Here is a 16597-nt window from a genome sequence, read left to right as displayed (position 1 = left end):
ATTCTTACATTATAATTCTTATGTATGATACAGATTTTGTCATTAACTAAGAACACCAATTTTGTTACCTTCATTTTTACATGGCTGTATTTCTTCCCTGAGCTTCTTTGGTATTTACATTTTTTTTTCTTCATTCCTTCAGCATATTCTGTTTTGCTGACTGCTCCTCTTCCTTTTCACTCTTGAGATGCTTTCCTGGGGCTCTTATTTTTGGTGCCCTGTACATGCTGCCACCACCAGTTTTCTTTTCCTACTGCTACCCAGGAAATTCTTTTCCAGCTAGTTGCTTTGGTCCTGGAGAGAGGCTCTTGTTTTCTCACTTCCTTTTATATAGCAGTGACCTGAGGCAGCTAAGCTGGTTTATTCTTGCTTAAAGGTATTCACAGCCTGAGTGTCCTAAATAACAGCTGGAAACAATGCAGCCAGCCAGTTCTCTTTGGACTAACATTGGCCTATGAACCACATTTTGAGAACCGCTGAATTGCATAATATATGAACAAAAAGGTCCAAAAGAGGCATAACTGATGGGTTTTTTTTTTTGTTAGCCTTTGGGAAGAACATAGACAATTGTGTGTGTAAGTGTGTGGCCTTCTGTGAGGGGAGAAGGACTAAAATTCTTTATAAAGGACTACTGGGTTATGAGGAACTGCCTATCATGTCAGAGTATTTAGCAGAGAGCTGCAGGGATGTGTTTAAATATAGAAAAAAAAGAGTTTAACATAACATAAACAGGAAAAAACCCAACTCTTGACATTGTATCTTAGGAAAAATAAATGGTCCACCCAGATCTGCTGGCAGATTAGTGCTACTTAGTCCAGTTTTTAAATTATTAGGATTTTGATTTTCATTTCTTCCATTGAGGTTCACTTCATGTCTTGTTTTGAGATGAGAAGTTTTTTCCATTGCTTATGGGAATGGTTTCAGGATATTCACTGAAATCATCTAGTCCAGACTGCTCAATTAATTGGATATGTGGTGATTTAATATGTGTTTTAGGTCATACAAATAAGTTGTTGCTTCAGGATATGCATTTATGAAAATGCTATATCATTATGGCATTTACTCTCTACCTTGCTGACATGTGCCTCCATCCCCTTGTGCCAGCACCACTGGGTTGTACAGTCAGAGAATAAATTGGATTGGAGAACTGATCAAAAAACAAATATGTTTTTATTTTGTGATGTTTGTTTCTTTTTTTCTTTTCTTTCTTCTGTTTGGTTTTTTTTTTGTTGGTTTTTTTGGTTTTTTTTGTTTTTTTTTTTTCCCTTAAAGGAAAAATTGATTAGTATTCCAGTTTGATACACCATGTGGCTGTGCAAAAGGCTGTGCCAAAATAACAAGAGGTGATGGTTGCTGCAGCTAAAAAAATATATATATCAGATCCCAGGCCTCTTTCCTTTTCAGCTGAAATAATTCCATAATTATGAGCATTCTGATATGGATTAATTTTGTCTCCCCTTTCCTCAAATTTTCAGGTTCTAGAGGCACTAACTCTGAAATCAGTATAACCCTGTTTACAATATCTTTCAATGAGTGTATTTCTCAGTTTGAGTATAGATACATAAGTTTCCACAAATTAGGCATCATGAAATCTTTATGATTTTAGAGGACCTGAATAAATAATTATTTCATTATTTCCTAATGCATTGAATAAAGATGAGATAAAATTAAGTGCTGAAATTAGTAAAGGAATGTGCTCCTCCCTGACATGCTTCTTTTGAAGTTGCACTTAAAATCTTACGCAATACACATTCTTCATTTGTAATTTTGATAAGATACAAATGGAAAAATCTTTTCAAATTAGATTAGTTTTGGTGTCTTGTATCAGCACCTTAAGAATGTTTCTGCCATAATGATGTGCTCTTTTATTCTTTTACTTGATTTGCACTCTAGCCTTAAAATATTTTACATGTCTTAATCTGTTGGTTTGTACAGAATCTATAATTGCCCATATATCATTTTTTTTCTTTTTTTTGTACATCAATTTTAGACCGCTTCCCAGATAATTTGTCTCCTTGGCTGAGGTACAAAACCCAGCTGCCTTTCATTTCAAATAGCATCCCTACAGTGCAGAACAAAACCATGAACATCCCATTACCTGTGGGTTCATGAACAGAAAGATTTCCTGAAACAGGCTTTTGCCTTATCTTTCTGAATTTTTCTGGCTTTAAGAGAAGAGCAGTGCTTTCTTTTAGTTCAGCAGGATTTTGTAATGTAATGTTCCTCCATCACCACTAGTATTGATGCAGAGGTAAAAATACCCTTTTCAAATGGGAAGTAAATGAGCTTTTATATTTCCTTCTTTTCATTTGCAGGAGGAAGCTGAAATACAAGCAGAACTTGAACGTTTGGAAAGAGTTAGGAATCTTCACATTAGAGAACTGAAAAGAATAAATAATGAAGATAATTCACAGTAAGAGTCTTTACTGTCTTAATTTTGCATGTCCTTTTTTAAAGTAATTCTCTAGTATCCCATTTTACCTATAGAAGAGAGACTTGTTCATAATTTCTTTTTGGTTCTCTATGTTTATGTATATATTTTAAACACCAATTTATTTAAACTTAACTAAAATTTCTGGCAATTTGGTAAATTTATTAATGTTTTTGTTGAATATGCAAGAAATAACATACCTACACAGCTTATAGTAAACAGGTGAAACTTGCTAGACCATATTACTAAGCTTAAAAAAAAACACTTGTGAGATAACTTAATGCAGGTCACTTAGTTGATAATAGTGCAGGACGTTTGATGCACCAGCAGCAATTTTGTGCTGCACTTACCAAAGTTAGTTTTGTGTTTATGGCACTGTGATTTCATTCCTACTAGGTGTAGGTACCTAGCAGGAAAAAGCCATATTACAGAATCACAGAATAATGAGATTGGAAGAGACCTCTAAGATCATCAAGTCCAACCTATGCCCTAACACCTCAACTAGACTATTAGCACCAAGTGCCATGGTCAGTCTTTTTTTAAACACATCCAGAGATGGTGATTCTACCACCTCTCTGGGAAGACAATTCAAGTACTTTATTTTTCTTTCGGTGAAGAATTTTTTCCTAATATCCAACCTATACCTTCACTGAGTAGCTTGAGACTCTGTCCTCTTGTTCTGTCAGAACATTTTTATATATAAGGTATTACGTTGTTACTTTGTATTTCACCTTGAACAGCAGTGTATCACAGTGCATGATAATAACTGTTACTGTGTCGTTTTGAAAGTACTAATTACATCACTTCATTAAGTCTGTTTTCCATGATGATAAATACAGACTCTACAGTTTCACCAACACTTTCAGCTGGCAGTGTTGCTTGAAAGGAACTGGTTCTTCCTCTCCCTGGCTACTTAGCCCTGTTTTCTTTTACATGCTTACAGTGTCATTTCTTTACTGAACCGATGCTGGAAATTGATCCAAATTAAAACCAGCTCCTGTGGTTTATTTTTCTGGATTAATTTTAATCCAGGATCAATTTCCTGGTCCAGTTACAAAAATACTTATGCTGCCATGAGGAGAGAGGGCAGTGCAAGGGTAGAATGAGCCAGGAGGAAGGACATGATGGGACTGGACTTCTCATTTTCTGCACTAGGAAATGTTAATGAAATAGTAGCCCTAAGCCTTCAGGATTTATTTTTTACTTTTTAGACACAATAGAATTATGGATACACTAAGGCTTTTAAATCTTAAAAGAAAAAGGTGTGAAATTGTGCCTAACTGTTCTAATGGTACCTTACCATGCAGTAATACAGAAATTGTTACCATGTGGCTTTAGTACTAATGGATAGCTAAATTGTTCTGTGGTTTAGGTATGAAGAGTAATGGGTGTTGATACTTACATATTGATGGCAGAGAATTTTGTTTTTAAAATGTGTATTTTAAAATAAAAATATACAATATTATTTAAAAATAAATATCCTACAACAATTAAACAAGCAGGGTCAGTGATAACCTTTTTAAATCTTCAGTTTTTGCATTAGAACAGGTTTAGTTTTTTTTTAAAAAAGAATCCTTCAACAATAAGGAATAAATGGCACAGAAAAATAATAGGCTTTGACTATGAAAATACTGCATATGTGGGGCAAAGAATATCCAAATTATGGTCACAGCTGAAAACAGTTACAGGACATGGAGAAGCTTCAGTCTATGGTGCAGCTTCACTACTCATCGTCTGCAGTCAATGCTAACCCACTTTACAGAATGGTACAGAATGGAAAGCTTTAAACTTTGTGTTCATGTTTTTGTGGAAGTTTCAGATGAGTGTTTACCAAGTGGCCAAGTCACAGCTAATAGTCCTTATGTAGAAGAGAGAAGCAATAGAGAAATAACTTAGGTCTGTAGCCCCTGCTGTCTTTCCTAACTTGTCTTGGTGATATGTCTTGGCTGTTTGGTAAGGGAGAGAGTTCCCAGCCAAAGCAACTGCTGGATTCTGACTCAAATCCTGTTGAGGTTTCCACTTCCTACTGTGGTGTAAAGCTAAGCCCATTTTCTTGTTCTAGCAACAAGTCCATCTAACCATGGGTAAACTTGTATATCTACAACTGGAACAAGGGACAAGTTGAGAGTGAAGGTTAGGGGTTCCCTGTCTGGCTTTGGAGCCTGTATGATGCTGGGGTGCAGGTTCTGAGCCATGGAGAGCCACATAGAGTAGCAAAAGCAGTGGATAGGGAAGGTGGTAAGATGCACGATATTGGCCTACTAGAGGTACACATGTACTAGAAAGACCATAAAAAAAGAATTGGACTACTGGTCACATGACATCAAGGTCCTAATGATGCTGCTTCTAAATTTGTTTTTCTTCTACAATGAAAACATTATTTACTGTCTGTGGTTTCTTTAAAAAATATTTAGCATTGAATTATGTATCTTTATAGTGAATAAAAGGAATAGGAATTCTTTATAGTGAATAAAAAGGAAAATTTTATTTCTAAAAGGGGCACAGTAGGCAAGAATATGCATATACTCTCAAATACTTGACTACCTATGACCATACTTCCAAAACTGTAGAGAATATGGAAGAATGGGATAAGCTATTGGCAGACTGGCACTATATTCTTCTATGAAGTTTTCTATGGATTATAGCTGACAGCTTGCATTCAATTCTTGCCTTGCCTGCTTGCTGTACTAAGAATGTGGTGAATATTCAGATCCCTTCCCTCTGGTTGCATAGAAGAATGTATTTTTTTCTCCTATATACTTTAGGAGAGTATGGCCCTTTTTCTTGGTCTGGCATATCATTTTGTATTTGGAAGAAGTGTTTTCATTTTGCTTTTGCTTAGGGTATGAGCAGATAGTCAGTTCTTCTGTGTGTTTTCCCCATATTGCTGTTTCTGATTTGTTTTAACTTCTTAGTGTTATATAAAATCCGTTTTTTTAAAAAAGAGGCATATCTGGTCATGTTTTGTGTGAAATTGGAAGAATGTCCTTCTCATCTGTTCCAGAAAGTTGAAGTGTGAGTTTTTAAAATTTGGCACAACAAAGAGAGATCCATGTATCACATGCTTAAATTTAAAGCATGCTTTTCTTATCTTCAAAAAAATAGAGAAAAATAACAAAATGTTTGCCAGGATTGATTGTTTTGATGATAGTGTTGTGATAGTATGTGTAAACTAAATAGTTAAAAGGTATTGGTCATGTTGTACAGTTGTATCGTAAGATTTCTTATGGTATAATATTACTCAGCATATTTTATGTTGGTTCTAAAAGAAAACTTTATTTGATGAGTAGTACTAAGAAATTTGCATTTTAGATGCTACTTGTTTACCTTAAACAGAATAAACCAATTTTTTTTCTTTCAAGATTTAAAGATCACCCCACACTGAATGAACGGTATTTGTTACTCCATTTACTTGGCCGAGGTGGCTTCAGTGAAGTATACAAGGTACGGTTTGTTGAGTCTGATAAATATAATTTTTGAGCTATGTACATTTAATTTGGGGGGAGACAAAATGGGATCTAATTAAGTAGAAGGCCTGTAATCAGTTGACCAGGCTTTGATTAACCTGTGGAGGAGAGGTAGCATGACAGTAGCCTTGTCAATAGACTTGCGAATTACATGCCATCTTTTTTCCTCACTTTACTGGGTGTTATTTTTACCACCTTTGGTTATAACTTTGCCATATTCATGAATTTCTTTTTTAGGCTTTTGATCTTTATGAACAAAGATATGCTGCTGTGAAGATTCACCAGCTTAACAAAAGCTGGAGGGATGAAAAGAAAGAAAACTACCACAAGTAAATACTAATTACTTACACTTCATATGTTAAGCTTAATAGCATTTTGTTGATTGTAGAAGGCTAATGTATCCATCTTCTTTTAGACATGCTTGCAGAGAGTATAGAATACACAAAGAACTGGATCACCCCCGAATAGTTAAACTGTATGACTACTTCTCCCTGGATACAGATACGTAAGTAGAACTTGGCAAGGATTTTAGTGCTGTATATTAGATAAACAGAAATGAAGAGTATTTGGACAAAAATAACGCATGTTCTTGCTTTCAGCCAAAACATTTTAAAAAACCTCATACTAGTTGCAGAATTTTGTCTGCTAAATATTGCAGGCTTTCTATAAGGTGATGAAGAGAGTGTTTTGCAACACCTGCCTGGTATCTAAAGGCTCCAATACCTTAGACAATTTTCCAAGACTAAATGGCATCAGGAGCATTACTAACCTAGGCATAGCCCCTGGTGACTGGGCTGCATCTTTTTGCATGAAATTGTCACCTCTTAAGGGATAGTTAAGGTATTTTGATTTTGAGAAATGGGTCTACTATAAATAAAGAGGCTTTTCTTAATTTCTCATCCATATGGATGCATTCTCTCTTTTACTATAAATGTTCTGATTTACATCAGTCTTCATAAGCTAATTGTTACACCATGTGTTCTATGAACAATTTCATTAATGTATTTTAATATTCAGGCAGCCATTCTTAAACTTGTCAGAATGAAACTAGGTTGTCATGTCTGTTTCTGATTATACAGTATGATACATTCTTTCATTTTGTGTCTCTAAATTCTACCCTAGGTTTTGCACGGTTTTAGAATACTGTGAAGGCAATGACTTGGATTTCTATCTCAAGCAACATAAATTGATGTCAGAGAAAGAAGCTAGGTCCATTGTAATGCAAATAGTAAATGCACTACGGTATCTCAATGAGATCAAACCCCCTATTATACACTATGATCTTAAACCAGGTAAGTGGGAAATGTTATGATTGAAAATGTAAAATTTTTTTATCCTTTATTTTGTTTGTAATTCATGTATGAAAATGCCAGAGTTATCTTCTGTGTGTCAGGGTTATTGCAAACAACTGGAAAAAGTATGTACTTTTCTTCAGAATTTCATTGCCAGAATCATCTGCCTTTTCTGTGGAAAATGTTTGTTACAACTTTTCTACTTTGCAGTATTTTGATTTGAATTTGTGGGAAAAAATCATATAGCTCATAAATACATGCACTGGTAGTTAGCAGTATAAAACAGGTAAGATCATGATTAGGATCAATCCTGTCTGATAGTTGGGGAATGCTGGTGTGTAATTAATTTTTCCCATATGTTTTTTTTTTAACCTGTAAATATGTCATCAGTCACTTTCAGCATCACAGCATAAACATTTCAAAACAAGACTTTACAGAGAGTTTTCTTTGCAATGAATAATAAATATATTTATAAACAACATTTGTTTTGATTCCATTACCTTTGTTTTACCATCTTGGATGAATGATGCTTATATTCTTCATGTGCTTTAATCTGCTACACTTCCAAGTATGTATGGGGTTTGTAAAGTAATTCTTAATGCCAGGCTGTTTGCTTTCTGTTCCATAATAAACTGTTCACACAGGTTTATTTTATCTTATGAATATGTACAGAATGTAGTCTTAGTCTCATTAGTTTTTGTTCACAGAGGAACTTCATCAAATAATTTTTATATCAAGAAATTATTGTACAACTTTAACACATGGAGTAAGATTTGTAGGATTGCAGCAATTTCTTGACACAATATTGTGGCATATGCAAACCCCGAAAACTGTAGTGTAGGGTTTGTTCTGGCAGAAAAAGAATGAAATTTATTTGTAACTACTATACTGCTGCATTCGGATATTTCCTCACTCCATTTTGGTGTTTCTTTGCTGACCAACCAGTTCCCAGATGAGAGAGCCATTTCATGATGATCTAGCCTAGAGAGTTGCTGAAACTGCACAGAAATTTGTCATGGTCAAGTTACTTGTCATAGTCAAGTTACTCTACACTTGAGGATGTAAAGATTATGTAAATGTATCTCAGTTGGTTAAAGCATGGTGCTAATAACACCAAGGCTGTGGGTTTGGTCGTGGGTCCCTTTTAACCCAGACTCTTTTATGGTTCTGAGTCTTTGATTCTCTAAAATTGTCACTTACCCTCATGAAGTTAGGTGTTCTTGAAAATTGGACATGGTTTTGAAAATAAAGCATTCTGTTAGCTTTTTTGAAATAATTTTTATTTTCTTTTCCCCCTGAATAGGTAATATCCTTCTTGTAGATGGAACAGCATGTGGAGAAATAAAAATTACTGATTTTGGTCTGTCCAAAATAATGGATGATGATAGCTATGGGGTGGATGGAATGGATTTAACTTCACAGGGAGCAGGAACTTACTGGTGAGCCCTAGTTTGATTTTTCTGTTTAGACTTTGGATCATTGTTCAGATTTTATAAATGTAGTCTTATAAAGCCAATTTGGTTGCTGGTGGTTGAAGACATTTGATGATTAAGTGTGGGTGTTTGGTACTTGGAAATTGTAGAACAGGGATTACCAACAGGTAATGTCCTTAGGACAAAGAATATTCACTCTTCCTTCCTAAACATTAATGACAGCTTAGCAGCTGTGATTTATTTTTTGTGACTTGCATACTTGTCCGAAACAATGGAGGTTCAGAGCTGCCAAAGAATAGGAATGACAATAAGCATTTCATTGCTTACAGAAAATCTGGTTTTAGAATCACTAAAGGTGCAGATTCTTCATGGCACAGTAGCTCTTTCAGCCTGGGTATGTGCTGGCTGTGTCAGAGTGGGTGGATTAGAAATCCTGTACTGGGCAGGTTGTTACAAGTCATTTGCTCTACAGAGAAGCCAGTGTCATTCCCATATGCTTTGCACCTCTTCCTGTATTCAGGGGTTGTATTGTAATAAAATTTTTGCCTTTTCCTTCAGAGTTCTTAGAAAAGGAAACGCATACTCTTCCACAAATGCCACTGCATCCATGCTGTGAGAAAATGATTACTCAAGTTGAAGCATTTTAGAAGTGTTAGGCTTTTGCTACTCTTTTTAATGCTTTACCTGTTTAAACACCAATTTAAATGTTTTATTTTAGGAATGTATATCAGAAAAATGTTGGCTTTTGGATTTCATCTAGAATGCCGCAGGCACTAGTGGTGCTGCAAACTTAAAAGTAAAAAAAAATCGGTAATCATTATAGATTCATGGTGAATCTCTGCATTTCTAATTCATGCTTTCTCTGAGCCCAAAATCTTCATTAGGGAGGGAAAAACTTAGAGTGAGTTTGATGTTGGGAATGAGTCTGTTCAGAGTACATTGCACAAACTGTCAACAGCATAGCCCTGGAAGGGATTTCCTCAGTTACTGGGTTCAGTTACCTCCCTTCTCAGGCAGTTAGGTTATCTAAATCTCTTTGGTAAACTTCTATATGTTTATATTAAATTTAGTTAGTGTTTTGGCCCCAGTAATCCGATTTGAAATGTCTTCTGTAACCTCAGTTCTCTGATCATTAGAAACCTAATCCTCTAATTTGCAGACTGTGTATATTTGTGGCCAGTTTATACTTGTTTGCTCCTGTGCTAACATTGTCCTCCCTAAAGTAGGTTGTGGCCCCTTCCTAGTACTTGCACCTTGGTGGTTTTGTAGCCTTCACCTTTTTTTCCCTCTGAACTGTAGGCTATCCATTCTTCAGATCATTTTAATAACCTTCTTTGCATTTGTATCACTTAAGAACACTTGTCTTGAATGTTGTAATCAGAATTGTAGACAAGTATTCCAGAAGAGAGTTTGTGATACTGTTTAAACTTGTTGCATTTTCATCTCATTTTTCTGCCTATTTCCATTTCTAGAAATATTTCTTCAGAGTTTCTCTTCAAGTCTTATATGTTACTGACAAAAGAGTGCCTGTTCTGTAGTTGCCCTAATAGTTTTTCTGCCTTTTTCAATTTTAAATATTAGTCAATAATACTTGACTGCACTTAAATTAATACATTTGGAAGGTTTTGTTTGCTTTGTAAAGGAAATTCCATTTCATCAGTTATTCTGTAATTCAGGAATAGCATGGGAACTTCCTCAACTTCCATTAAGTAAAGTTCTCTTTGTGCAAAATATAGGGACAATAGAAATAACTATCACCTTTGTCTATCATATAGGCCTCCAGGTAATGTTACCATTTTTACTAAAAACTTGGGTAAAGGGTCTTTAAGCTATCTCTGTATTTTCTTTGATTCTTAAACATATCTTGCTGTAAAATGCTCTGTTATGTTTTCATCTTTTCTTGCTTTGATAGATGGCTTCATATTTAACCTGGGGTCCCAATTTTAAAAAAGTGATAATTGGTGGTTTAGGTAAAAAATGTTTGTATTTGTGCTTGTGTTAAGTAGACCCCCCTGTTTGACTAACTGTACAGAACTGTATTGTCAGTTTTGAAGAGTTGCACAGTGTTGGAATGCAGATTGTAGGGCAACTCTACAATTGTCAAAAGCTCAGAGGTGAGGTGTTTGTACAGTTTGATAATTGATCACGTTCTAGTGATGCTGTACTTACAGACTGAAATGCCTGTTTTGTTTTGCAGGTACTTGCCTCCAGAGTGTTTTGTAGTTGGCAAAGAGCCACCAAAGATTTCTAATAAGGTTGATGTGTGGTCAGTTGGAGTAATCTTTTTCCAATGCCTTTATGGTAGAAAGGTAAGGAAAGTGTTAGAAAATCTAAAGAGTTTTAGTGTAGGTGCCTGTTCTCACTAGCCTGTGAATTATATTCATAAAGACATGAATCTACATGGAAAATTACTTGTGTTACATTTTGGTGGTGTACATTGGTTTTTGCCAAAAATTAGAAAATCTTGCCTGCAACTTTTTTATTTTCAGAATAGTTGGCAGTTTGTATTAACACTGCAACAACTTACTATAGTTTATACTTACTATACTATACTGCTTTTTACCTGAAAAAATTCATGTGTTTGTTTTGCAGCCATTTGGCCACAATCAATCACAGCAAGATATCCTACAAGAAAATACAATATTAAAAGCCACAGAAGTTCAATTCCCTGTCAAACCTGTTGTAAGCAATGAAGCCAAGGTAACTTTTACTATAATCTCTGAGTAAAACATTCATCTTAAAGGATTCAGCTGTAAAATTGTTGTTAACCCAAGAATGCTGTGGAACATAATAACTATGTAGAAAAACATACTTGAGATCTAGTATTTGGACGTTTTTATTTAAGCAACCTTATTCTGGGACTTCTCAAAGTCATGTACTTCACAGCAAAACTATATATACTTTTTTCCAGAAATTTGGAAGTGGTTTTTAAGTAGGCCACCTCAAAATGATCTGCTTTACTTTTTCTCAGAGGACCTTATGTGTCTTATTCAGGCTGTCTTACTAGAAGTTCTTGTGAAATGCTGCTGCTAACAGTAGCAAGCTCTTTCTGAAAAGAGTGGATGTTATTCTCTGCAGCCTTACTGGCTAGAAGAACTACTTAACTACCAGATACCTGAAGGATATGACCTCTAATACTCTTCCCCTTGAAAGGTTGTAGTATGTGTGTATAAACTTAAATCTGAATTTAGAAACATGAATTTTTGAGATTGAGAATCTAGAAGATATTTTGATGCTGATTCAGGAAGTAAGACTGCCAAAACAGTTGCTCTGCCACAAAGGTGTCAATTCCTCTACACTGTCTGGCTATTCAGAAACAGATTAAGGTGGTTTCCCAAATGATTACTACTCTGAGCATCTGTAACACAAATCCAAGTCTATGAAAGTGGAAGAAAATGTTATATGTTACTTGCTTGTGAAAACTCTCCCAGTTTTTGAAAGATACATTAATGATCAGATGCAATAGATGTGCTCTTTGAGAAAAAAATGCCAAGATAGTAAAATGCTTATTCAAGTTTCAGCAACTAAGTAAACATACTTAGATTTGGGGCACACCAAAAATTTAAGAAAGTTAAGATTCAGCTTCTAAAGATTAAAAGGAAAGGAAACATATTTCTAGAGGCAGTAACCTCCCAACAAGATAAATCATTTGGCTACATAAACTTGCTGTTACAAGTGGTGGTATATTTCTGTTAATTATATTTTCTAAAAGTAGTGTTAGTGAGAGAGTTGCAGTTAAGGTTATAAAAAATGGTAGTTAGAATTGGGGTGGTTTTTAATTGAGGTTTTGTTTGCTATTTTTCACTGGCATTTGAAAAAAAAATGAATGCAGTTGACATATCTGCATCATGTTACTGATACCTTTACATAGTAAGAGTTGATATCTATGTCTTTTAACTTTGCATTTCTTTGTCCTTTATAGTTTTTATACAGAGGATGTTAGGAAAGAGTAGATAATTCAGCATGGAGAATTGGCAACTTTTTGCGTTTTCTGTGTATTTGCATGCTCTGTTTGTTTGAAAGACTAAAATAAATTTCCAGTATTCTCCACTCATATTAACCATTGTCATGATAGCTGTGAGAGAGAGGGAGAAATTATTCTCTGGTGGAAATGCTATAAAACAATTTCAGACTAACTTCTTAATGTAGACCATTTACAATGGCTGTGTAGAATCCAAATTGTTATTCAGCTTTATAGTCCTGGCAGTTAGAAAAGAACAGCTTGTAAACTGAAATTCTGATCTGGAAAGCATGGAGATTAAATAAATATGGAACCTCAAATGACATTGTTAGTTTTCAGACTGTAACTATCCTTTGATCCTCCTCACTGTTTCCTATTTTGTGTAGTGGTCTCCTTTGCTTCACACTTGTGTGGCTACAGTGCCACAAAACTGTGAAGTATTTGAAAAATATTTCAGACACAAACTGTTACTCTGAGGATCTTGAGAATAACTGTTTACAGTTCAGTTGTTTTGAAGGATTTACTGTGAAGAATTAGATTAAAATCTGTAATATCCAAGAACATGTGAATATCTACTAACAGATGTGCATAACTTTTATATTGTACCTTGCCCATGCTGGATATGCAAATGTTAGAAGTAAATTCTAGCATGCTTCTTTGGAACTTGTATCACAGATTTTCTCCTTTAATCTCCAGTTTTTAATTGGAGCAAAGAACAAACAGCTGAACAGATTTATCAAAGAAGACATATGTAATTCTTTTAAATTAAGTTCTAAATTAAGTAATGATGTGCTAATCAGCTCTGTAGCAATAATAAGGATTTTCTATCATTAAATGTTGAAGCCTGGGCTCTCAGGAGACCAAGTGTTCTGTGTGTGCTAGACATAAAACTTGGCAGAAACTTTGAGTACAAAATGATTGGCATAGGTCATATGGACCTAAATGTAGGGATGGACCTACTGAATTTAGCTAGAGAGGTTTCAATTGATTGGATAATTTTAAACAGGTGTGATTGAGTTTTTCATGGGAAGAGAGTTTCAGCAAGGTAGTGGTTTCCTAAATATTCTTTATATAATGCCTATTGAGCATGGCAACCATCGATGTCAATTTTTTGCTATACCCTGTCATGGCACATGTGGAAATGCTTGCTTTCAAAAGTCAGCTAAAGCATTGAAATTCTGTCTCTGCATCATCCACCTATTCTTCCCCACTCAATGGTTTTAGAAGCTCATTGGAGAAGGTCGAAAAGTCTTCTTTTTAATCCTCTGACATTTTCTCCTGGTTTTTATTAGTCTGTTGAGGCATAAAACGTGCAAAAATATAATGGGGTGAGGTGCTAATGTTTTGTTTGTAAATATAGTTCCTGAACCATGGAAATATGTATTTAGAGTATGATTATTTGAAGCCAATTACTTTGCTGATTTTTCATTTCTGCCGTGATGTTACATTTCTTCAGTGGGCTCAGCAGTAAAATGTTACATTATCATTTGAATTGAATTATTTAAGAAAAGGAAATTGTTTAGAAGCTAGTTTATCCAGGAGAACTTGCCTATTTGCCTGAAAGCAAACGTAAGTATTTAGAATGTTATTGTAACTTTCTCCATTTCTTTTCTAGGCCTTTATCAGACGCTGTTTAGCATACCGAAAAGAGGATAGATTTGATGTCCACCAGCTGGCTAATGATCCTTATCTTCTCCCTCATATGAGGAGATCAAATTCTTCAGGAAACTTGCATATGACTGGCCTAGCAGCATCCCCTACACCACCTACTTCAAGCATTATTTCGTACTGAAATTTCTCCAGCTGAGGAATGGGATAATACCTTAGTTTAGTTTTCAGATGCAGTCTTGAGCTTGAAAGCATTTGAGTGTTTTTACACAGGACAAGTTTGATAACTGTGTTTTCAGACTAAAGTCCTCCTACATAGTGTCATTTGTATGATTGGAGTGGATCATGGATTGTGAATAAATGTGCCCTTCTGAGAAACACCATTAAATACTGAAAGATGAAGGATGACACTTCTGTTACAAACTAACAGGTATACTGTGTTTAAGACTGAAGAAGAGGTTTTTAGTTTTTTTCTGGGGAACATTGTAAATAATCTTTTTAATACTTTAAAGTACATTTGGTGGATACTGGAAAGTTCTAACATGAAGGGTAGTTTTTCATTATTTAAATAAGAAAGGGTAGTGAGCAAATTTGAAAACACAGGAAAATTTTTGTGCCTGGTTATGAACTAAATGAACTGCCATCTTTCCAAGACATTGATCTTTCAAAACCAAAGTAAGGAATGTGAGATGGTGAAAGATAATGTTCAGCATCAGATTTCTCAAATGAAATTGGAATATTTTATTTGGCTACTCAGGCTTGTACCTCCAAAAATGTGGTGGTGTTCTACTGAATTTAGATTGGAAGGGTGATACGGAATTCCTTTTAATTATTTCTCAAATAGATTGCTGATTTTGAAATCCATTCAGTTTTTTAAAAATACTATAGTTGCTGTGGTATTGAAACTTATGAAACCATCCAGGCTTCTAATAAAAGCAAGCAACAGTATGAAACCAAATGCAAACAGGTCATGTATAATGTTCTATGCAGGAATAATGATAAATTCCCTTCTAGCTCTACTGTAAATTGTTGTACAGATGTCACATTTTCAGTTAAATTTCAGCAACTTATTCCTGTAAAAATGTTTAAAGTATGGCTTTTTCTAATTGGATATTGTATTTTTTTTAAGTCTCCCTCAAGGCGCTTTTAATTGCTGCTAAATGACATTGCTTTCAGTTCTACAAGAGTCAAATGACCTCCTTAAGGTGCGAGTCAGCTGTACGAGCGATTGAGCATAGGCAATCCGTTATCAATCAAGGCATGTAAAGCACATCTGTGTTGGCCATATGCAGTACAGTTCTTTAAGTCAGTTTTCTTGCGTTCTCGTCCTGCAGAGCGCATTGATAATAGATGTAGAAGTTGCTCATGGTTATTCTCTATTTCTGGAAGTTCCTATCAACAAGGAAATGTTTCTTGTGGCTTGTACAGATATTTTAAAATGTGAAACATTTTCTAACTGCCTTGTATGGTAGAAACTTATTTTTCAGAACAGTGTATCTCTCTCCTGTTCACTATTCTTTTTACTATCCCCATTCTTGATGCTGAATACCTATATGTAATTTTGTCCATGTTGCAGAAAGAGGAGGCTGTATTACCACAGGTTTTCATTTAGTATTGTACAGTTAAACTGTTGCTCTTGTTTCTGATGTTGCAAGCCATTTTGTTTCCATTGTATATAAAGAAATGTTAACTGTCTCTTTAAAATGCTGCTGGACTTGTAGAGAATGTAGCCAAAACAGTAATAAACAACGGGCAGTTGAAATTTCAAGGTTTTCATAGTGTGTTTTTACATTTCAGCCCAGGGCAAATCACATAACCGTATCAGTGAGCAACACAAAAATATTTAAAGCAAATTATTCTTAATTACAAACAAAAGGCTAATAATGCAGTAATTAATTTAAGTAACATTGGAGGTGAAAGGGGAAGATTCCAGGAAACTTAAAACATCTGTCATTATGAGGTAACCAAAACTTCATTTGATTGAATAGACTGCACAGTAGCAACTCCTAAGTATTTCAGTGGTTCTTTTTAAAATGTTGAGCTGTGTGATAACATTAGCTCATAGAATTATTAGAAAACCAGGCTCAAAGAGAGTACTGGGACTCCATCCTTTCCACTCTCTACAGCACAAGACCGAGTGCAGAGTTCAAAGAGAATGTGCTATAGCTTTAAGTTCACATTAGATTTCATTCCTTCTTCTTCTGCATGTTGATAACTGAAATTGAATTGACGGTTTTACCAATGAAAATACCTTGGGTACCGTGCCCCGCCTCGGGCCCTGCACTGCGGCGCGGCCGGGGCTGGCGCTGCTGCTGTCGGGGCGGAGGAGCGGCGGGGCTGGGCTGGGTAGCCTGCTGTGTGAAGGAGTGGTTCTGCGAGGGAAGGGAGTGGCCAGCAAGGTGAGA

At 35.3% G+C, this 16597-nt stretch overlaps 1 protein-coding gene across 4 annotated transcripts in view; it reads left to right on the top strand.

Annotated features, from left to right (window-relative positions):
* The window catches only part of TLK1 (tousled like kinase 1), a 68020-nt gene extending 52060 nt beyond the window's left edge, over positions 1-15960 (top strand). For all 4 annotated transcript variants that reach the window (XM_021552449.2, XM_021552450.3, XM_021552448.2 and 1 more), the window contains exons 13-21: positions 2316-2413; positions 5794-5875; positions 6136-6227; positions 6314-6403; positions 7021-7190; positions 8494-8629; positions 10821-10932; positions 11216-11323; positions 14200-15960. In XM_021552449.2, the coding sequence (XP_021408124.1) occupies positions 2316-2413; positions 5794-5875; positions 6136-6227; positions 6314-6403; positions 7021-7190; positions 8494-8629; positions 10821-10932; positions 11216-11323; positions 14200-14376 (1065 nt within the window). In that variant the 3' untranslated portion in view covers positions 14377-15960. The remainder of the gene's footprint in view (positions 1-2315; positions 2414-5793; positions 5876-6135; positions 6228-6313; positions 6404-7020; positions 7191-8493; positions 8630-10820; positions 10933-11215; positions 11324-14199) is intronic.
* The last annotated feature ends 637 nt before the right edge of the window (positions 15961-16597 follow it).

Source organism: Lonchura striata, chromosome 8, assembly GCF_046129695.1.
Source record: "Lonchura striata isolate bLonStr1 chromosome 8, bLonStr1.mat, whole genome shotgun sequence".
In the NCBI taxonomy this organism is placed as follows: Eukaryota; Metazoa; Chordata; class Aves; order Passeriformes; family Estrildidae; genus Lonchura; species Lonchura striata.
Note: the sequence above shows the minus strand (reverse complement) of the source record. Positions and strands in the feature narration are given on the sequence as shown.